The 23776-nt window shown below is 36.3% G+C and overlaps 1 protein-coding gene across 2 annotated transcripts in view; it reads left to right on the forward strand.

Annotated features, from left to right (window-relative positions):
• MSR1 (macrophage scavenger receptor 1) overlaps positions 1–23776 on the forward strand; it is a 79246-nt gene that overhangs the window by 5581 nt on the left and 49889 nt on the right. For both annotated transcript variants that reach the window (XM_010858376.1, XM_010858377.1), the window contains exons 2-6: positions 3224–3330; positions 4456–4569; positions 10381–10790; positions 17100–17286; positions 20790–20870. In XM_010858376.1, the coding sequence (XP_010856678.1) occupies positions 3228–3330; positions 4456–4569; positions 10381–10790; positions 17100–17286; positions 20790–20870 (895 nt within the window). In that variant the 5' untranslated portion in view covers positions 3224–3227. The remainder of the gene's footprint in view (positions 1–3223; positions 3331–4455; positions 4570–10380; positions 10791–17099; positions 17287–20789; positions 20871–23776) is intronic.

The raw sequence follows: 23776 nt of genomic DNA on the forward strand, positions 1-23776 counted from the left end.
AACTAGAGTCTCCTGTATTGCAGGTAGGATTCTTTACCAACTGAGCTATCAGGGAAGCCGGAGAGACCTATTGGGAGCTATTAAGGTAGCCCAGGATTGTAATAACAAACAGATGATATAAATGAGTGGCATGCCAACATCAGAAACCCTGGAAGAAGAAAAGTGCCATATTCTCCACTCAACAGACTTTAGTGTTCATCTCACTTTCAGCTCTCTGTACCTCTGTTGTCCCCATGTGGTCATTCAGTCTAACCCACTTGTAGGCATTTATTGGAGGGTTTTCTTTTTCAAAGATTTAAAATCTACCCAAAGAAACCATAGTTTGAAATCCAGTAATCTAAAAGATGTATATTATCATCTAAAGCCCATAAAAGATAGATCGAAGTGTAAAGGCCTAAAGAAAAACAAAACTGAACTTAGTCTCTGTAGTAGTGCCCAAATATTCAACAAGTATATATCAAGCATAGTCTATACTCCAGATTGCTTGAAGCTCTGGCAATGTAATATTGAACAAAACTAGACATGGTCCCACCTCTTCTGTAGCTCACAGTCTAGTGAGATTTATCAGATTTAAAATTTTCAAAATTTTGCAAAAATATTTTTTACAAAGAAATTCCCATCTAGAAGACTGAGTAATATAAGGATGTTTCCTTTGTATGTAAGTGAAAATGGAGTCATAATATCTCAGCTATTGGGACCAGAACCAGAGTCAAACACATTGAGAAGGGACCTGTGAGCAGACTGACAGGAATATATTTCTAGGTGCATAGCAGGGGTACCTAAAGGTATACTTGGCTGTCGAGTTGTTAAGACTCTGGGCTTCCAATGCAGGGAATGTAGGTTTGTTCCCTAGTCAGAGAGCTGAGATCCTGCATGCCATGGGATACAGCAAAAAAAAAAAAAAGTAGACTTTGTGAGCCCATCCTTTATAAACTGAGTTCAAATGTTAAAAGCTTTGCCAGAGTCCCAATGCTTTGAACTGTAGTTTGTTTTTTTTTTTAATTTGAAGATATTTTATTACACTCAAAGGTTTTCCATTCCTTTTATTTATAAACTCTTACTAGTCAAAAAGAAAATAAATAATAAAAATCTGTCTCTTCAGGAAACTTTTAACAACATAGTTTTGCTTTATATGCTTGTCAATTTTAAATTATTACAATTTAGATACATTCAGTCATTACATGATACCATGATACCAGGAAGGTCAGCCTTAAAGATATCAATAATGTCTATACTGGTAAGTAAAATAATGGTAAAAAATGGTATTTCAATTTCACCTAAAAAAAAAAGCAAACAGATTCCAGTTTGTTATTGATGGGAATACAGACTTATCTTCTTAATCTTGGATATTAAATATTTGGACTTAAAAAAATAAATATTCCTGTTCTCTCAAATAGTGGCTGACATTGTCTTGGGAGCAGGCTGCAGTTTTAAAAAGAATTTAGCTGTTTCATTGTCATCTCATTTTTGAAAGTCATGTTTTTGATTTGTTTCCCATGGCAAGTAAAAAACTGTCATCCAAATCAAATAATAGAGTGAATTAAAATGGGGGGAAATGGCAGGAGAGTCTGGGTCTGAATTAATCAGTTTGGTTTCCTATAATAGTGTTCCCCGATAATTGTTTATTTAGTTTCACCTCTGCCTAAGAAAAGGGGATGTCGTTCTAACTTCCCCCTCTGCCAGCTTCCTCCACAGTGACTGAAGCGTTTAAAGAATACACTCCTTGGTTAGATCGACTGGACTTACAAAAAACTAAAACCGATTTACAGAATGATGTATGTACAAACTACAAAATAAAATAACTCCTTGGAGATACATATTTTTTAATATATTGACAGGAGTTGCCACATCCTTATTTTCAGTACCTCTTCCCAAAGCAGGATGAACATTTGCATATGAATGATTGCCCATTTTCTGGAGGAGATAAGAGTTCAGTGTCCTGAAGTTGCCAGGGTACACAGTTGCAACTTCAGCTGTGTTAAATCCATAACTCAGCATTAGAGAAAATAAACAATGATCAGAAGATGTTGGCTTTATGCTAAACTTATCAATCAAATGAACTGAACTGTTTCCAAGAAAAAGTTATACAGCTTCTTTTGACAAATGTTCTTAAAGTTGTGGTCTTCAGACTGGCAGCAGCAGCATGACTAGAAAACTTGTCTGAATTGCAGATTGTGGTTGTTGTTTAGTCTCTAAGTCATGTCCAACTCTTCTGCGACCCCATGAACTGTAACCTGCCAGGCTCCTCTTTCCATGGGATTTCCCAAGCAGTAATACTAGAGTGGGTTGCCATTTCCTTCTCCAGGGGACCTTCCCTGATTGGGAATTGAACCCCATGTCTCTTGCCTTGGCGGGCAGATTTTTACCGCTGAGCCACCAGTGAAGCCTGCAAGTTGTTAATCCCTACCCTAAATATCAGAAATTTTGCAGTTAGGAACCATCAATCTGTTTTAAAGTAAGCCTTTTAAATGATTCTGATGCCTCTTAAAGAGACATAGATATAAATTAAGTCATAAAATATGTGTGTGTATGCTCAGTCGTGACCAGCTCTTTGCAAATGTGTTTTAAAAGGTACAAGCACATATTTGAGGTGCTGGCAATGTATACAGTGAGGGAAGCCTTGATAGGAAAATATATAATAACTTTTTTAAAAAAAGGGAAAGAAGGGAAAGGAAAGGAAAATAAAAACTAAGTTTGTCCTGTGGCTCCTTATCTTGTGACCGGATTTTGTTTTCTGTTTCTAAAGGGATAAACAGATGCCTTGGCAGAAGAAAATTTGGCTGATAAAACTCTGATAAAAGATCACGGGAAATATTTGTTTCAAATTTTCAGCTACTACTTGTTCTAAGGGAAATTCTTTTTAACTTTTTAGGTAAACAGTTGTTTTCTGCCAGTTTGGAATTTTTCCTTTTTTAGCTAAAGAGAGCAAAGTTACCTCTCACTCTAAAAAAAACCCACATACTTCAGACACAAGTGTACATTTGTACATGGAAAAACTTGTGAGTGGGTTGCATGTAAGTCTGTCTTTTAATGTTGAAATGAAATTAATGGGTAGTTATAATATGTTGGCATATATATGACAGAGATGTATGTAAATTTAATTAATTACACTTGTTCCCTGGCTAAAATTGGACTTTAACTGTAAATTTCAATGTGAAACATGATGCCAAAGGGCCCTAGCAATTCTGTGTGTAATTAACAGGTTTTTCCATGTGTTTGATAGAAGTATGGCACAGTGGGATGACTTTCCTGATCAGCAAGAGGACACTGACAGCTGTACAGAGTCTGTGAAGTTCGATGCTCGCTCAGTGACAGCTTTGCTTCCTCCCCGTAAGTAGAATAAGGGAGGGTGCTCATGGACATTGTCCTTGGAGTTAGTGAGATTGTGTAAAATTATGGTCATGAGACTTACTCTATCTTCCTGGTTGGATCCAATCTTAGTCACCTGACAGATGGAATATCCCATCTTGTTTGTATTGTGGTTGCTCCTTCTCTTTTTTCCTTCATTTTCCCCCTTTTCCTTATTTTTTTAATTTTCTTTACTTAATTTTTTCCTCCTTTTTCTGTTCAATTCCTCATAGAAGATTACTGAATAATACCTAAAATTTCATTTTAATTTGCAACCTGAAAACAAAATTTCCTTCTTTTTTGCTAAACAACAAAAGCAATGGCCATAGGAAAGAATGTTTTAATAGATGTTTTATTCACTTAACCAGAGAAACATCTTCTTCTACTAGTAAGATCCCCTCTATATCGAGTTAACTTTTCTACAATTAGCATCTCAACATATGAATTGCTGGTTCATATAAAGAAATAATACTAAAATATTAGTATATTCTGAAATATCCAGAGGATGGGCTTTACTGATCCACTCCAACGTTTAATCAAAGTGTGAATTTTGTTATTTCTTTTTTTTCAACTTGTATTCAAATCACAAGAGGCATCCAAATACAAAACTATTGAGGTAGAATGAGAAAAGGAAATTTGCATAATTACCATCAAAAGTAATGTTTTTCTTATTCCACTTAAAATCTGAAAATATATATATAATTATTAATATATGGTTGCTTGAGGAGCTTTATTTTCATCCAGAATGTTCACATTCCCATGTGAAACAGAAGAATAAAATTTATGTTTGCGTGTGTGTTGGTATGGTATCAGTATTAAAATTTATCAATGAATGTATCCAATGAGACAAGTATGGCTTGGAGAAGATAGTAACTTTGTCCTGGATGTTTAGTTAGTGGATAGATCAAATGTCCACAGCAATTTCTGTATTGACTTCTCCTTTTGACTGTCCCTTTTACTTCCTGCTGAATAAATGAGAACCTATTTCTTGGTTCATTTTTTATTCCAGTAGGTTTGATACTAACCATATAATTGGAGATTTTAAAAAGTTTTAATTAAGTAAGATGAATAAATTCTCTAACAGGAGATTGGACTTTTGTTTTTTAGATCCTAAAAATGGCCCAACTCTTCAAGAGAGGATGAAGTCTTATAAAACTGCACTGATCACCCTTTATCTCATTGTGTTTGTAGTTCTCGTGCCCATCATTGGCATAGTGGCAGGTACAGTACTCTAGTTCTGAAACTCATCTGGTAAATTATTTACTGCAGAAGCAGAAAGAAGCGTTCAGTCTTTGGTATATGGCAAATTCGTAAGAATTTGAACTTCAGATCAAAAAATGTTCCTCAAATTTATTTCATAAAAAAAACAGATTCTGCAAAGTTATTGCATAAGAAACTTTAAATAAATAGCCTAGCAATGGAACTTTAAGATAAAAATATGAATATGTAAAGGTAAGATGGAAAGAATTGATCGTTTCAGCAATGTTATCATCTGAAGTCCTATGAAGTTTTGATGATGCATCATAAATTTCATGGTAAGCATTCTGGTTGCAAATGTGAAGATATAAACATGATTGTTTATATTAGCAATGCCTAAAATATAAAAACAAGACAGTTGCTCTGGAAAAATACTTTTATTCCTAGTATTGAGAGCAGAAAGAAATATCCCTACAAGTCTTCAGAGGGAATCTCAGAAACTAATTACCTATCCCTCAGCAGTATTTGTCCTTTATATGGTCACATGTTTCATGAGGGTTTTATTTAAAACCTTTCTAAAAATGAACTGATAGCATTCTTTCAAACAAACAAACAACAACAAAAATAGAACACTTTGGTTGGGTCCTACATGATGTTTTTCAGGTGTATATTTGTTCTGAAGAGTTTGGCTTGAGTTGGGGATACATTTAAAGAGTTTATACAGGGATGGAAAGCTTGCATGTAACGTAAGCAAATTTATAAACATTATTTCCCTCAGGACCATTTTTGAGGGATTTGATTGACATTTGAATTTATTTGCCTTGTAGCTCCCTTTTTCTCTGAGAGTGACAAAATGTCTAGACACATGCTTGAACAAGAGATAGGCTGGGAGGAAGATGTGTTTTCATGCGCATGCTAATCAGCTTAACAAGGAAATGCTCCTGATATAAGGCCATACCTCCTCTGTCAAAAGGATATTCCAAGACAGAACCAAAATTTTACTAAGGAAGAAATGATAATGAAAGCAACAATGACTGTAATATCTTTGTAACATTTTTGAGCATTTACTATGTTCAGGCCCTGGGCTATACATTTTCCACAGATTATCTTAAGACACCTCACAGTTACCCTTGGAACAGACATATGCTTACCCTCATCATCCACAAAAGGAAACTGTTCAGTGATGGAATTGAAGTTCCTGCCATGACCCCTGACTCCTATCCTCTGTGGTCTACTATCTCCCAGTACAATCAGGTGTTTAGAACAAACTATGATTGGCCACTAAAAAATTAACTTGTTGTAACATCAGTCAGGAAAATATTTTCCGTATGTAAAAGCCAAATACCTTTTTGGATGTCAAAAACAAAAGCCAACCACAACCAATCAACCAATCAAACCAACCAGAGCCATTTAAATAAAAGAACCTGATGTGTCTGTCATTAAACAACAACTTCCTGATAACCGGGTTATCTATGTGTTGTTTATGTTTATGCTTATCAGTTTGAAGTGCTTAACTGAAAGATGCATCATTGTCTGGGATCATTAGCTATCAGCCAGTTAGAATTTGCGTAATTTCATCACTTTTATGGGGCTTCCTTGGTGGTTCAGCTGGTAAAGTATCCGCCTGCAACAAAAGAAACCCTGGTTTGATTGCTGGGTTGGGAAGATCCATTGGAGAAGGAATAGGCTACCCACTCCAGTATTCTTGGGCTTCCCTGGTGGCTCAGCAGGTAAAGAATCTGCCTGCAGTGTGGAAGGCCTGGGTTCGATCCTGGGGTTGGGAAGATCCTCTGGAGAAGGGAATGACTACCCACTCCAGTATTCTGGCCTGGAGAATTCCATGGATTGTATCTAGTGCATGGGGTTGCAAGGAGTTGGGCACGACTGAGTGACTCACTTTCATTGCTTTTATGTAAACCGTGGCCTGCAGAACCAACCTCAGTGAATGCAACTTCTTTATACTTGGCCTATGCACAATGTGAACTGAAGTTTGAAAATATCAGGGTTCTAATCAGGTTCAAAATCTCCGGGCTGTTACCAAATGCTACCAAGTCAACACAGTTGTTCTAGGGTTGACAATGATTGACTTAAAGTAGTTTTGTTTCCTTAAACTGTAGCATGTACTATTAAGACTGACAAAAAGCTAAAAGTATTCAAATCTTGCAAGTTCACATGAGCACCCCAATTCACCAGAATTTAGATCTCCTGTGTTTATCATACTTGAATAATAAATAATTGATTATCCATTTACAGCTGTAAGTTTTAGAATTTTTCCAAAAGAAAGCTAAAATGCAATAAATTAACTCTACATAATAAAAAAATTAAAATGTAGATAAAATATATTCCTGTAATGATAGAAATTATTCTGTTTTGGCAAATATAAATCAGTAGATGAAATAAAATGTTGTGCATGAAAACTAAAGTGTCTTATGTACTGACAAATGTTTCTTAATTATAATCTTCTCCACAAGCTACCTTTTTTCCAAGAAGCTACTACATTTCTATTACAGTATAACAACATATAATAATGTCTCTGAGGAATAAGATAAGGTTAAGCCTAAGGTTAATATATATAAATTGCTGACAAACTGAAGATCCTTGAGCTCAAAATAATACAAATTTTTGGTAGAAGAAGGTATTGCCAACATGGAGGAGTATATGTGATCTGTAAGGTCAAATATAACCTTCTCCCTATTGTACAAGTCATAAAATTTGTCTCCTTTCAAATGTAAGATAGAAAAGTCACAAAATGCCATCTCTCTGATGATAATGAAAGAAATGAACATTTGAAAATATGAACTCTAGCATTCCATACCTAGATTTGCAGTACATGTATCTATATCATCTGTATCGCAATCAAATGTTTTTAAAGAAAGTAAGGATTAAATTAGGTTTCATTCAAGATTTAGGAAAACAAGCAATATTGCATTTTTAAATCTGTAAGCAAAATATAGCCTTTATTATCAGTTCATGTTGAACTTGATATTGAATAAAAATCTTTGGTCACATGACATTTTATCAAATCAAATCTTCCCTTTCTACACTATGAAGAGGTTTTGCTTTATCCCTATGAAATAAAAAGCATTTCTAGTGAAAATAAATATTATATGGTTGAATAATTAAATCAGTATGCCTATTAAAATAAAGTACAGATACTATCTTTCTCATGGAGCACCCAACTTCCTCCCAATTTTTTATATTACATAATATTAATTCCTGCTTGTATCAGTATTGGGCATGCAGATAATGAATCCAAAATATTAATAATAATTAAAAAAGGAAAAGTATCAAATGTATATTATGTGCCAGGGAAAGATCTGAGCACTTTACATATATCAGCTCATTTAATTATTTAAACACTGACTAGTAGTATCCCATTTATAAGGTAGTGAAATGATAGCCTGATTAATTTGCTCAAGGGCACAGTTTATGAAGGAAAGAGCCAGAATGGCTAATCCAGACAGTTCCCATCTAGAGCCTGTATTATTAACTGCTACCTGAAAAAGCAGTAATCATCATAAAATAAAAATTTCAAGGGCTAACTTAGAGATAATTTTTCAAATATTGTTAGTTAGGGTTTCTGATTGTTAAAGTCAAATTCCATTCCCAGTCAGTTTTCTATTCCCAGAGTTGCTCGAGCAGTGCTTTATATACAGTAGGTACTCAATAAATAAATCATGGAACTGGCAAATGTGTAAATGAAGCTGTCAATCCAAAACTTGTTCTCTACACTTAATTTAATAAATGTTACAAGATCCAACTAAGAAATATACTATTTTGTCCAAAGTATTAATAAAATAATGTATACTCAATATGGCCTCTGTTGTGTATTGTATCAAAATATAGCCACATATTTCATTAAATCAAATAAGCTAATTTTAAAGAGAATATAACTAGGAACAAATAATATATATTTTTTAAAATTGTGATTTAATTGAATATGTAGTTTAATGCTTAATAAGAGCTACAATGACAGCCGTCATCAAACACCTTCTTTAAGTGATAGTGGTGAAGACTCTGTAACTAAGATAATAACTTTCAAAGATAAGGCAGTTTAATTTGAGTAGTTTTCATATGTGCCATCTGTGTGCTATGGGATTTACATGCTTTATCTCATTCATTCTCAGCACCACTGTAAGACGGTTATTACTTTTAGGTCTTTGGGGAAGCCTAATTAAGAAGAAATATAACTTGCTCAGAGTAACCTAGTTAGTAACTAAGGAGTGGGACTAGATTCCAGAATTGGGCAGCTTGTTCCTATGTAAACACCAAGCTCTCATTTGTATAACAGGTACCCTGAGCTCAGGGTGGAATTCAGGGCTTTTCATGTGTTACTTCAGTTAAGTCTCAAAACCTGTAAAGCTAATAACTATTGTCATATCACTTTAAAGAAAATTGACAGGTCAGTTATTGCTGTTTATATAGATATACTTTTAAACCATATGAAGTTACTCTTTACTGCTCAGTAATGGCCAAATATGTAAAGTCTTATATATTCAAATTAATATAGATAAGAGACTGATATATATGTAGATAAAAGGTATAAATCATATCGATATATATAGAGAGAGATGAAACAATAAAATCTTAACCATCATTAACTAGAAATAAAATGGTGCTGAACATTTTCTTCATGGTGTTTCAATTAATGTATTATTTTATCTGCAAAAGTAATATTTATACTTTTCATTTTTGAAACCATAAACATACTTCTCTAAATCCTTTCAGAAGGATAATTAGCTTGTTTAGAGAACATATGCCCATTTGGGAATATATATTAGCAGCTCTCTATGCCCCAAACACCATTTAATAGAATGTTTATATTCAGGAAATAATTGCTCATAAGATGGTTCATCAAAGGGTTAAATATATTAGTAGAAATAGAAGCAAACTGAATATAGGGGTTTTGTTAAATCTGGCAGAACCACACATAGAATAATAATGTAGTTATTCAAATTACTTTTGTAAAACAATATTAAGTAATATGCAAGGGTCTTTATGATAGATGCAAATTGAAAGCTAGTTTCCAAATTATATATAAGCTCTTGATTGTATAATAATAATATGCTAGTGGAATCAGAAATCTGATATGCATATACTAAAATGTTAGCACTTAATTCTGCACCATGAGATTAATGGTAAATTATTTTCATTACTCATATTTTCTAAATTTTCCTCTACAAGTATATATTTTATAATAAGTAAAGAGGAGTCTTGAAAGAACAGTATTTTTTAAAGTTAAAAAACTTTTTTATCCAATTTCCTTCTCTACCAACAATAAATTAGATCTGCAGAAACTGAAAGTGATAACTCTCTGGTAGCTTAGTGATAGCATAAGGAAGATGAGCCAACAATTTACTCATACAATGGATAACACTAATATTTCTACTTTTACTACATATTGTTTTTGTCACATCATCATTAATCTTCATAATAGCTAACATATTCAACATGTTTACTTCAGACTCTGTGTTAAGCATTATCTCATCTTATCCTAACAGCACACCTGAGGACAAGGATACAGTGTACTTCATAATGTGTAGCATTTACTCTTGCTCTCATAGCTAAATGCAGTGACCTAGAAGATTGATCTAAGCAGCAAGTCAGAAAGAATGACTTAACTGTGGAATAAATTCTAATATAAAATGGGAAAAGGAGACTGTTTCCCTCTCAGCACTCTGCCTACCTTGGTTCATACTTTGTATGTTTAAAATAAACACCTGATTTAGGATAGCATTCAGAATGTTAGAATGGGATGAAGTGATGTGGAATGGAACGGTGGATGCATTTAAGGATACAGGGCATGACTCTGTTTATTTTTACTTAAATATGCAGCTCAGCTCCTGAAATGGGAAACAAAGAATTGCACGGTTGGCTCAGTTAATGCAGATATATCTCCAAGTCCGGAAGGCAAAGGAAATGGCAGTGAAGATGAAATGAGATTTCAAGAAGCTGTGATGGAACGCATGAGCAACATGGAAAGCAGAATCCAGTATCTTTCAGATAATGAAGCCAATCTCCTAGATGCTAAGAATTTCCAAAATTTCAGCATAACAACTGATCAAAGATTTAATGATGTTCTTTTCCAGCTAAATTCCTTACTTTCCTCCATCCAGGAACATGAGAATATCATAGGGGATATCTCCAAGTCATTAGTAGGTCTGAACACCACAGTACTTGATTTGCAGTTCAGTATTGAAACACTGAATGGCAGAGTCCAAGAGAATGCATTTAAACAACAAGAGGTAAGAGTTTTTGTACTGGAAAGTCATATGCTGGGAGTGAATCCATCTGTAACCTTTCTCCTCAGATAGTCCAGGGCAGAGAAAAAGTTGCAAAACCTGTTTGTTTGTTTGTTTGTTTTAACTTTACAATATTGTATTGGTTTTGCTATGGCAAAACCTGTTTTAACGTCATTCTACTTACCTGATTTCTCTTGCAGTCTCACCAGAAAGTTCCAAATGGATTTACCTACTGCCTCTTCCAAATTCCCAGCCGAAGGCGGAGTTTGTTTGTTTTTCATCAAATATAGACTCTCTTAGCATGTTTTAATTTTATAAATACTTTCAGAATGCCTCTTGAGATTCTCTAAACCAATTACAGTTGATAGATTATCTTAGCATATTTGGACAGATAGACACAGTTTTTGCAAATTTTAAAAGAAACCCAGAATATCATGAAAAGAATGAAAACCTTATTTACATGGGTAAATTATAAAATCTAAATTTTAAAATAGTTTGTCACTCACAAGAAGAATTGCTAAATTTTTATGTGTAGAGATAACTCTAAGTAAAGAATTAGAGTTTGAATAATGCATCAACATCTTTTTACCATCACAGGATCAACACAAGAGAGCAAGACATCTTCTAGACCACTTGCCAGCCAAAGTTTTTTTGCAAAGGCCCAGATGTAACTCTTAGGAAATGTGATCCAATAAGTCTTTCTTTACAAAAATAGACTTGACCCATGGGTCATAATTTTTCTTAACTTTGCTCTAAACTATTCTGTGGACAACCCTCTGAGTTACTTTGTATTGAAGAGAAGGAAATTAAGAAGCAAGTTGTTTAGTTCAGAATTGGATTATTTTTTGTTGTTAGGTAGTTATAATTGTTCCATTTGTGAAAAAAACAAGCTCATGGATAAAGCTTTATTACTTGTGTGAAAAAAATTAATCTTCATATTACATGGTATCTAAGCCCTAAGATCATAATGTGAAATGTGTAAACTTTCCACCATTAGCTCAGTAAGGCTGCCATCTTTGTAGTATATTTTACTTGAATAGACCATGTCTTAATTAATGAGGTTGTTTTCTATATAGATACAGTGTTATGCAGTGGTGATTTTTGTAAATAGATGTCCCTTATAGAGAGCAAAGAGAAGCCTCTAAAGTTTTAACATCACGTGAAAACCAATTAAATTATTGACTAGAGAATAGACTAAACAGGTTAAGAAAGCACATTTTAATATTTATTTATTGTAATATGCAATCACTGAGAAGACAATGACATTGCTGTTTAAATATAGAAACCATTGGTGAACCTCATCCCAATGTCAGCCTTGATAGTCAGTGTTGTATCCTTGTCACATCTTCCAAATACTGACTGTTACTCTGTCCCCCATGGTTAATAAGTATCTAAACATATACAAATGTTATTGGAATATCAATGACTCAGGCTATGGAGGGCTTAGAAAGAGTGCACAAAGAAAAAACTGTCCACAGGGCTGAGAACCTTGAGACAGAGGAAAATAAAATATCAGCTGTGGGAATAGAAACTGATTAAATATGAGGGAAAGAGGATAGGAGAAGAAATATTACTTTGTGTGAAAACAAGATTCACTACTCTAAAATCTGACTGTGTGGATCACAAGAAACTGTGGAAAATTCTGAAAGAGATGGGAATACCAGACCACCTTACCTGCCTCCTGAGAAATCTGTATGCAGGTCAAGAAGCAACAGTTAGAATTGGACATGGAACAACAGACTGGTTCCAAATAGGGAAAGGAGTACGTCAAGGCTGTATATTGTCACCCTGCTTATTTAACTTATATGCAGAGTACATCATGAGACATGCTGGGCTGGATGAAACACAAGCTGGAATTAAGATTGCTGGGAGAAATACCAATAACCACAAAATATGCAGATTACACCAGCCTTATGGCAGAAAGCTAAGAGGAACTAAAGAGCCTCTTGATGAAAGTGAAAGAGGAGAGTGAAAAAGTTGGCTTAAAACTCAACATTCAGAAAAGTAACATCATGGCATGTGGTCCCATCACTTCATGGCAAATAGATGGGTAAACAATGGAAACAGTGACAGACTTTCTTTTCTTGGGTTCCAAAATCACTGTAGGTGGTGACTTCAGCCATGAAATTAAAAGACACTTGCTCCTTGGAAGAAAAGCTATGGCCAACCTAGAAAGCATATTAAAAAGCAGAGATATTACTCTGCCAACAAGGGTCCATCTAGTCAAAGCTATGATTTTTCCAGTAATCATGTATGGATGTGAGAGTTGAACCATAAAGAAAGCTGAGAACTGAATAATTGTTGCTTTTGAACTGGTGGTGTTGGAGAAGACTCTTGAGAGTTCCTTGGACTGCAAGGAGATCCAACCAGTCCATTCTAAAGGAAATCAGTCCTGAATATTCATTGGAAGGACTGATGCTGAAGCTGAAGCTCCAATACTTTGGCCACCTGATGCGAAGAGCCAACTCATTGGAAAAGACCCTGATGCTGGGACAGATTGAAGGCAGGAGGAGAAGGGGACAACAGTGGATGAGATGGTTGGATGGCGTTACTCACTCAGGAGTTGGTGATAGACAGGGAAGCCTGGCATGCTGCAGTTCATGGGGTCACAAGTAGTTGGGTATGACTGAGCAACTGAACTAAACTGAAGATCAGAGGGGCAGTGAGACAGGGTGAGAAGAAAATGAAGACAGACACAATGAAAGAATAAGAATTTACTTGATATTGGTAATGTCTCCAAGTCCTCAGAGATTATAGATTATCTATGAACTGGCTCAACTGGTAAAGAATCCACCTGCAAAGCGGGAGACCTAGGTTTGATCCCTGGGTTGGGAATATCCCCTGGAGAAGGGAACGATTACCCACTCCAGTATTCTGGTCTGGAGAATTCAGTTCATGGGATCACAAAGAGTCGGACATGACTGAGCGACTTCCATTTTCATCACTTTCATGAACCCACATAAATGAAGAGTTAAAACCAAATTGGAAACCATTTGGAAGATAGTAGAAGTGCTGAACATGTTTGAAGTGATACATGTGTGTGCATTTAGTTGCTCAGTCGTGTCTGGCTCTTTGTGACCCCATGGACTGTAGCCCTCCAGGCTCCTCTATCCATGGGGATTCTCCAGGCAAGAATACTGGAGTAGGTCGCCATGCCCTTCTCCAGGGGATCTTCCCAACCCAGGGACTGAACCAAGGCCTCCCACATTGCAGGCAGATTCTTTACCCTCTGAGCCACCAGGGAGCCTGGAAATGATATATAATAGAAACAGCTGGAATCTGGTAATAATCGATCATTGAGTTGGAATAGATTGCACTTTCGTTTTGGAAGCGGTCCCAGCATTAGAGATGGAGGTACAAGGTAAAGGAGGAACTTGCAAGGTTAATTTTTTTAAAGCTCTTTTTTTTGTAAGACAGTAGTCATTTGTAGAGATTTGAAATCTAGGTAAGTGCTAGCGTGTATGTGTGTGTGCATGTATGCTTGCTCACTGAAAATAGTATTTACAGTCTTGTTCCCATTGCTTAAAACAATTGGATTCATCTTTGAATCTTTAGCCCAATGCAGGAATAAGTAAATTAAATAAATGCCTCAATCAGTAATTGTTTGAATAAAAGGCTTATAAGTAATACCAGCATATGTTTACCAAGGACAGACCAGGCATTAATTTAAAAGAAAGAAGAATACTGACTAAATAAAAGAGAGAGGTGGGATTTATCATCTCTGTTTTACATAGAAAGGACTGTAAGAATGCAAAATTAAATGCTTGTTTCTAGCAGAGCCGCTGGTGGTAGATGGGCAGTGTGTGCAGTTACTGTAGAGCAGCAATCCCCAGCCTTTTTGGCTCCAGGGACGGTTTCATGGAAAAACGATTTTCCCTCAGATGGGGGGTGGTGGGATTTGGTTTCAGGATGATTCTTTTATTGTGCACTTTACTTTTACTTTTATTGTGTACTTTATTTCTATTATTATTGCATCAGTTCCACCTCAGATTATCAGGCATTAGATCCTGTTAGCTGGAGAGCCTTGCTATACAGGACTTTTAAAGATATATCAAATGAACTTTCTCTCCTCCCAATAAAACCTGTTTTAAGTAAAGTGTGGTTAATATGAGCGCTATATAGAGTTTTCAAAGAAGGGGGGAAAAGGCAGCCTCAGCTTTAGGTATGAAAAACATGGGTGACTCCTAAGGTTTAGGGAGCAAAAATCACCAACTAGTCCCTTGACCTTTTCTCTGTGGATATCAGGAGCTGGTAACAGGATATCAGGATATCACAGGATATCTGTGGATATCCTGACAGCTGGGGCAATCTGCAGCCACATCAATGATGTCAAGCATATTTATCATGTTCTTATGCTCTATAAAACATCCATGTTCATTATTTCGTGTATATATATATATACCATATTGTACAGAAAAGACTAAATGGGGAGGGAGGCAGCAGAGGGTAGAGACATCCTAATCTAAAACAAGGTTTTGGATGGGGGAAGGCACAGTCAGAGTGGTAAAAATTGACGTATCTCTATTTGAGTGCTGTGCTCTTGTACAGGCAAATCTGGGTACACTTGCATTTCTTTCCAAAGGTTTTAGTTGACACTTTGGACCCTCTCACTTCAACTTGTCCAGTCCAGTCAAGTGAGGTGAAATTTTCTTTTCATACCTGGATTAAGGAACAGTACACCACTGATTTATTTCTTTGTGCAATTGGGAAATGAGAATTTATCAGCAATTAAACATAGAAGTCATTAGAAAAGTATAAATCATACCATGAACACAGAGGACACAAGGTAAGTAGAACAGAGAAATAGAAAATGTTACCAAGATAGATGACAAGGTTAGGTACCCTGGAAAGAGAAAGCCCAGCTCCCAAAGGAAAACCCAGGAAATGACTTGAAAGGAAAAGTAATAAAAATATATATATATTGTCAAAAACTTTACAACTGGATACTTAACCTCATCACAATTTGAAAAGCAAATTGAACAAGATTTTATTATGTCTACTCTTACTCTGAAAAATTAAATGCATTGATGATACCCAGGGTTTGAATGCAAAATGGCACCCCACTCCAGTACTCTTGCCTGGAAAATCCCATGGACAGAGGAGCCTGGTAGGCTACAGACCATGGGGTCGTGAAGAGTCGGACACGACTGAGCGACTTCACTTTCACTTTTCACTTTCATGCATTGGAGAAGGAAATGGCAACCCACTCCAGTGTTCTTCCCTGGAGAATCCCAGAGATGGGGGAGCCTGGTGCGCCGCCGTCTATGGGGTCGCACAGAGTCGGACACAACTGAAGCGACTTAGCAGCAGCAGCAGCAGATACATTAAGTAAGATTTTTTTTTAAATGGTCCTGTGTATTTATAAGGTGGTAGGGCAGTGAAGAACAAAAATGTTTATATTTAGTGCCTTTGATCACATCCACTTCCAGGAAACTGTCCTATAAAAGTGCTTGTATAAATATGCAGATACATATAAAATTGTGTTCATTGTAGCATTATTTATGTGCAGCTCAAAACTCTTTATCAATAGGAATCAAATTATGAAACATACAATATAATTCTACTAAATTATAGAAAATAAAGCAGTTTCTAAATATTTTAATAGGTAAATATTCTTAATATATTATTGAGTGAAAAATAAAGTCATAATCCAGAACATGATGCCATCCCTCTTGCTGGTAGTTTTCAGTTATGCGTGCATGTATATAAATGCCCACAATCTATATGTGCATTTGGAAACATAAAATAATGAAATCTCAAATACAGAGGCAAAAAACCTGAACATAAGATTTTGTTAATATGCTAGTTGAGATTTTATCGAATCTGAAAAGCTATCCTTAATGGTCATTACCACTGAGAGTTGTGACATTAAGCTTTGCTATTGTACTAAAACAATTTAATATACAAATCTATTGAGTTGATAGAATTGGAATTACTCAAGTACAGTATAAAGAGCTTAACTTTAGATGAATTTAAAACCATATGCCAAGTTTCAAATTTGATTTTAGTTTTAGCATTTTGACATGTAGATATTTAGGAATAGAACCATGTCTAAGATATATATATATATATTTAACCTTTTTTTTTTTTCTGGCAGAGTGTAGAAATAAGCCATTCAGTTAAAAGAGGAAATGCTTCAAAGCCAAAGAATTACTGTTTTAAAGTTATTCTCTAATTTCCATATTCTTATTCCATAATATTATTGTAATATTATCCATTTTTAAAAAATCTGACTCGTAGGGCTTCTTAAACTTATATATTTGATAATTGTGTATGTAACAGAAATTGCGGATGTTGGCTTGTGTTTCACAGGAGATGCGTAAATTAGAGGAGCGTATATATAATGCATCAGCAGAAATTAAGTCTCTAGATGAAAAACAAGTATATTTGGAACAGGAAATAAAAGGGGAAATGAAACTGTTGAATAATATCACTAATGATCTGAGGCTGAAGGATTGGGAACATTCTCAGACATTGAAAAATATCACTTTACTCCAAGGTAATGTATCTTCTCATTCCTCCAGAAAATGATATACTAAGATGTACTGATTCATGTAGAAATTTGGTATTGGAAATTCTATAGTTTTCAAACAGTTTTGGAGCATATATTTATTACCAATATCCAGAGGAAGGAGTCTTGAGATCTTTTCAAGATGTGTTAAGATAACTGTCCTCTGCTATATTTAAAATTGATAACCAATAGGGACCTACTTTATAGCACAGGGAACTCTGCTTAGTGTTATGTGGCAGCTTGGATGGAGGGGAGTTTGGGAGAGAATGTATACATGTATATGTGTGGCTGAGTACTCTCACTGAATCTATCACAACATTGTTAATCGGCTATCAGTTCAGTTCAGTTCAGTCTCTCAGTTGTGTCTGACTCTTTGCGACCCCATGGACTGCAGCACGCCAGGCTTCCCTGTCTATCACCAACTCCCTGAGCTTACTCAAACTCATGTCCATCAAGTCGGTGATGTCATCCAATCATCTCATCCTCTGTCATCCCCTTCTCCTTCCTTCAATCTTTCCCAGCATCAGGGTTTTTTCCAATGAGTGAGTTCTTCTCATCAGGTGGCCAAAGTGTTGGGAGTTTCAGCTTCAGCCTCAGTCCTTCCAAGGAATATTCAGGACTGATTTCCTTTAGGAGGGATTGGTTGGATCTCCTTGCAGTCCAAGAGCCCCTAAAGAGTCTTCTCCAACACCACAGTTCAAAAGCATCAATTCTTTGGTTCTCAGCCTTCTTTATAGTCCAACTCTCACATCCATACATGACTATTGGAAAAACCATAGCTTTGACTAGATGGGCCTTTGTTGGCATACTAATGTCTCTGCTTTTTAAAATGCTGTCTAGGTTGGTCATAGCTTTTCTTCCAAGGGGCAAGCGTCTTTTAATTTCATGGCTGCAGTCACTATCTGCAGTGATTTTTGGAGCCCAAGAAAATTAAGTCTGTCACTGTTTCCATTGTTTCCCATCTGTTTGCCATGAAGTGATGGGACTGGGTTCCATGATCTTAGTTTTTTGAATATTGATTTATTAAAGAAATGGTGAAAACTCTTAATCTCAGAGGCTGAGAGTCCACAGCTAGTTTGTGTCCCTTGTTTTTTGTCTCATGCTGTATAGTTTTTCCTGAAATGTCTATCTTGGTTTAGGGTCCTAATCACTGAATCAAAGTCTTTGCGTATGCACTCTTTTGTCAAAATTCACCCTGGAGTACTGTAGATTTGCTTCCCTTCAATTTGCTCAGCAAAATTCAAGCTGCAAATTGAGTCTTTCTGGCCTACTTTCCTGCTCTGTTGTCACTGTGCAGAGATGAATGACCTATGGCCATGTTCACAGTTGTGGGGTTAAAACCCCTTTGTTGGGAAGAAGTACTTGCTGCAGGAATAGGAGATGCATGGATTCCCACTGATATAGAACCATGACATCACTTGTGGACACCTAAGTATATGTTTCCAACATTAAGCTATAGCTTAGGAGAACTTGCTGGTTGTTACTACAGCTACTTAATGCCCAGTGGTATGTAATTTACATGATGATTATATTTTTAAACAAGCAAAGAGGCAAAAAAATATACAACATAAATAAAAAAGATAAATGTTAGAGGTTATTCTCTTAAGATGATAGAATTATGAATTAGATTTTCCTCATTTTGTCTAGGCTTTCACCCTTCCTATAATATGTAGGGTTATTATTGTAATGAAAATGCAATAAAACATTATAGCCCAGTGGTGTATATGAAGGGAAATGGAAAATGTGCCATTGAAATGGCAAATGTGCCATGGATATTTGGAAAATTAAGTTATCAGGGAAGGAAGGTCCTAAAACCCAATTTGGACCCTGCAAAATCAGAAACAGTTCAGGAAAATGGAGAAAAGCAGGGGCAAGTATTTCAAAAGAAGCAAAGAAAATGGACAGAATATACTTACTCATCACATTATCTCTATTTATGTAGTCCCTTCTTAGAATTTTTCAGGTCTTACATCTTCCCACCTGATTACAATTTGTAAACGAGCGCTGTTTAACCAGTGATGCCAACTATGACTGTGTATTGTCCTTGGGGTATGCGGCTGAACCATGGAAGTTGAAAATGCTTATTTTGAAACATTGCTATGTTTTAGAGATTAATACTTGTCCTGTGGCACTCTGTGAAGAAGAGGGACATAGTGCCATCTGTTTCTTAGACACAGAAAATTTAAGTGACTTATCAGTGTTGATCAGACTCAGTACTGGGGGACACTGTGGTATTAATAATTGCCATGCCAAGTAGTCAAAATTTCCCCTGCAACCTCCATCTTATTTTATAACATCTATATCCAACTTGGGATTCTACTTAATATTATACTCGAAAAGTTATTCCTTTACTCGGTTTCACTTTACTGTCTTTCCCCAATATCTCCCACTTATCCAGAAGTCTTTCTTCTCATTCTACCCATTCTTCAAAGTCCACTCCAATCCTACCTCCTCAGTCAAGTCTTTTCGACCACTGCTCCTTGTGCTGACGTGCATCTCTCTAACAAATACCCAAGGCTCTCATCTTCAACAATATGGTTTTGGTCATCTACTTTGTATGGACTTCTGTTTCCTTTGACGGTACCACATATGACTCTACTTGGACATTTTCCACAGAACATCTAACTTAATATAGTGAAATCTGCCTGGTGGTGAGGTAACAGGGAGATGTTCCCGGAAACTTAATCATCAACCTTCTGGTTCCTGTGAATTGGGAGTCTCCGTGCTAGTGGTCTGAACATAGTTACCATCCTTCACCTCCATGAGCAGCTTGGTGTCTGCAGATCAACTCAGACATGTGTCAGATTGTTACATATATTGTTGGGGAAGAACTAGGACTCTGAACTTGAAGCTACCTTGCCGGACTACTGCTTTCTGTCTGCACCCCCTCACTTGTCTCATTGTTAACCGCTTGTGCCTGCTCATTGGAGCTCCAGGAAGGCCTAGGAAACTAAAGACTTTTCTCTACAAACAAGAAACAAGGGAACCTGGAGAGCCTTGGGCTGGGTAGGTCCCGAAGATCCTTCTTGATCCCCCTTTTCTTTGATGCTGCTCAATCCTGAGGGGAGCATGGGTAAGACAAGGGGAATAAAATATTGGATAGAGAGGTTAATCATAAACTCGGCAAGGAAACTCAGTTTTAGGGGCGCTGGGTTTCATTCCCAGTAGGTACACAGTACTAATGTGGACTTGTCCTGTCATTGACTCAGTGTCTCTCTCTGCCGCCAGGATCTGAGAATGCAGAACAGTGCTCAGCACACATAAGTACTTAATCTGTAATCAGGCTGTCTAGTTTAGGGCTATCTCTTTGTAGTACTCAGTAGCTGGCTACACCGCTTCCATCCAGGAAGGTCAGTCTCGTTCGTTCTGTATAACTGTGCAACAAACAAAAGGCTTTGGATTTACCTATGTAACTGTCTTGACAGGTGAGAAATTTATTTTACCCTTGCTTTAAAACTATGATTAGTAATTGTCATTTATTTTTTTTAAAGGTCCTCCTGGACCTCCAGGTGAAAAAGGAGATAGAGGCCCTCCTGGACAAAATGGTATACCAGGCTTTCCAGGTCCAATAGGTATGGTAATAGTAACTACTCCACTATGTACCACAGAGCTGAGTAGTGTACAGCCATGTATGAGGAAGGAGGGTTGACATATTTGATTGGTTCTCTGTGGGGTGTGTGTGCGTGCGTGCGTGTGTATGTGTGTATTGAGGACATATTAAGTGTTCAGGTAGCCTCATCACCTCTATGTTCAGAATGGTAAGCACTGATTCTTTATTTTTGAAGAATGTTAACAACATGAGGTTGTTCGTTAATTCTAGGGAAGGCTGTCTGTATCACTGACCGCAAACAGTATTTGGCAGAACTAGTTTGAAGTCACAGGTGAAGGAAAATATGAAAACTACCTTCACATTGATTATATTTACACGTTATCTGGTTTTAAAGATACAAAAAATAAATAAATAAAATGAGTCAAAGGCGAATTGGATCATATTCCTTATATAGTCCTTAACTGAACATACCTGCTTAAACCTCTGCTGCTGCTGCTGCTGCTAAGTCGTGTCAGTCGTGTCCGACTCTGTGTGACCCCATAGACGGCAGCCCACCAGGCTCCCCCGTCCTTGGGATTCTCCAGGCAAGAACACTGGAGTGGGGTGCCATTTCCTTCTCCAATGCATGAAAATGAAAAGTGAAAGTGAAGTAATTCAGTCTTGTCCGACTCTTAGCGACCCCATGGACTGCAGCCCACCAGGCTCCTCCGTCCATGGGATTTTGGCAAGAGTACTGGAGTGGGGTGCCATTGCCTTCTTCTAAACCTCTGCAGTTTCAATATAAATATTGACTAGAATACAGATGAATTTTACCTTTGCTGTCAGTTAGTCTCTGTATCTTACTCAGAGCAAAATGTTTCAAATTACTTTCTTCAGTCTATTTTGTAATCTTGAAAGCAATATTTTGAAAGAAGATAATAGAAGACAGAAAAAGAGAAAGATCATGAACTTTTTCTGCTCTCAAAAAATAAAGAAGATAATAACAAGAACATGATCACCATGTTATTCATGGTTCAAAATCAAATACCTATATGATTGCTGAAGGTGGGGAGTACATTGCACAGTCTAATTACAACTAAAATGGTTTGTTCTGCCCTCTCCCAAAATACCTAAATAGTAAGGATTTCATCTTATTTTTCTGTCTTTTGATTATATAAAATGTCCTTCTTTCTGATCAATGTATCGACCAGCCCAGCTTACATCAGAAAAACAGTTTTTAAAATGAAAAGCACGAATTTGACACAAGCCTGCCCTTTATGTCATAGAGCTTAAACTCACACACAGAGAAGTCGCTCAGTTGTGTCCGACTCTTGGCGACACCATGGATTGTAGCCCACCAGACTCGTTGGTCCATGGGATTTTCCAGGCATGAACACTGGAGTGGGTTGCCATTTAAAGCCAGTATATAACATGTACATTTTTTTAAAAAAATTTTAAATTCCTTTAAAGAAAAATGTATATATATATATAGAGTGAATTGTTGCTGTGCCTTTGAAAGTAATACCAGGTAAGATCCTTCATTCAAAAAAGTCTTTCCACTTGACTAGCACCTGGCAGAGCTTAGCAATGGGGTGTTAATGTCATGAGCAGGGGAAGTAACCAGTGTTATATTATCTGCCAGAGTGGCTATTGTCAAAGGTCTATCAGCTCCTCCGTTACAAATTGCAATTGTCAAAGCTTTATAACTCAACCATAAAAGTTCAGTCTGGGCTAAAACTTGCGTCCAAAGCTTCATCTTGGGAACGTCTTTTGTAGCTGTTTCGGAACTATGGATGTATGAAATAGAAAGAGGGATTTAAAAGTTTCTGTTTTTGTTAATACCATAAACAGATACTGTTGCAAAGCTGCTTTGATTCTTTACCTGAGGCTTTAGTCTGTGGCTATTGGTGCTGCTCCTGTATACAAACAAGCATTATCTGGCCCCACTAAAGAGAGGCAGATTTCACTGTGGGAGTGATAAACTGACTCTTAGATTATTAGGTTACCATTTGATTTGGTGCACTGCAGCAAAAATATTCAAGTTATAAGGCATCTCTCCTACCTAACTGCTGCATTCTGTTTTGCTCTTTCCCACATTGCCCATTTGCCTCATGTGTTGAACTGGCTGGAATCAGGAGCTTAAAAGTATATAATGGACTGTCTTGATAATTCTACTTTCTGATTTAAGCAGGTTTATTAAAACCCCACATACACATGCAGTTAAGCCCACTAAACTCAGCTTGACACTCAACCACGATATGAAAGTCTGAGAAAAATAAGTGTTTATCCTGATGTTCAGTTTCCAAGTTGTGTCCAACTCTTTGCAACTCTATGGACTGCAGCCCGCCAAGTGCCTCTATCTGTGGCATTTCCCAGGCAAGGATATTGGAGTCCATTATTTATGTTAGTACTTTTAAATAATCAATATAGCAAATATATTATAATTGTTACTTATGTACTGGGGTGGATATTATGTTAAACTGTGCTTTATCTCAAATAATATAATACAAAATCATTTCAGTGTGCTGTTTCCTTGGCAGCATGTCAAGGAGAATGACCTATGACCTTTTACTTTAAAATTTATTTTACAAAGTTTTTACTGAATACTTTCCCTGTGCCTAGGAGACACACGCACAGACACAGTTACATTATTGTTTGGGATTACAATGGAGTAGGTATAAACAAGAGCATGCAAGATAGAGTAATACATTCCTTTACTTGTACCTAGTTTTCTTTAATAAATATTCTTTGATATTTCCCATTGCTTGAGTTGGGATTTCTCTGGGACAAATCTTAAAAATCCAATTTTTAGCTTACATTTCCAAGTTATCACTTCAGCCACAGCAAAATCCTGCCATTTGAAGATACCTGATTAGACTACATAAACCTTCTAATTAAAACTTTAAGATTTGTTTCCTCATGTGTTTTTATTTCTATTAACAAGATGTT

The sequence above is a fragment of the Bison bison genome, unplaced genomic scaffold, assembly GCF_000754665.1.
Source record: "Bison bison bison isolate TAMUID 2011002044 unplaced genomic scaffold, Bison_UMD1.0 scf7180017864386, whole genome shotgun sequence".
In the NCBI taxonomy this organism is placed as follows: domain Eukaryota; kingdom Metazoa; phylum Chordata; class Mammalia; order Artiodactyla; family Bovidae; genus Bison; species Bison bison.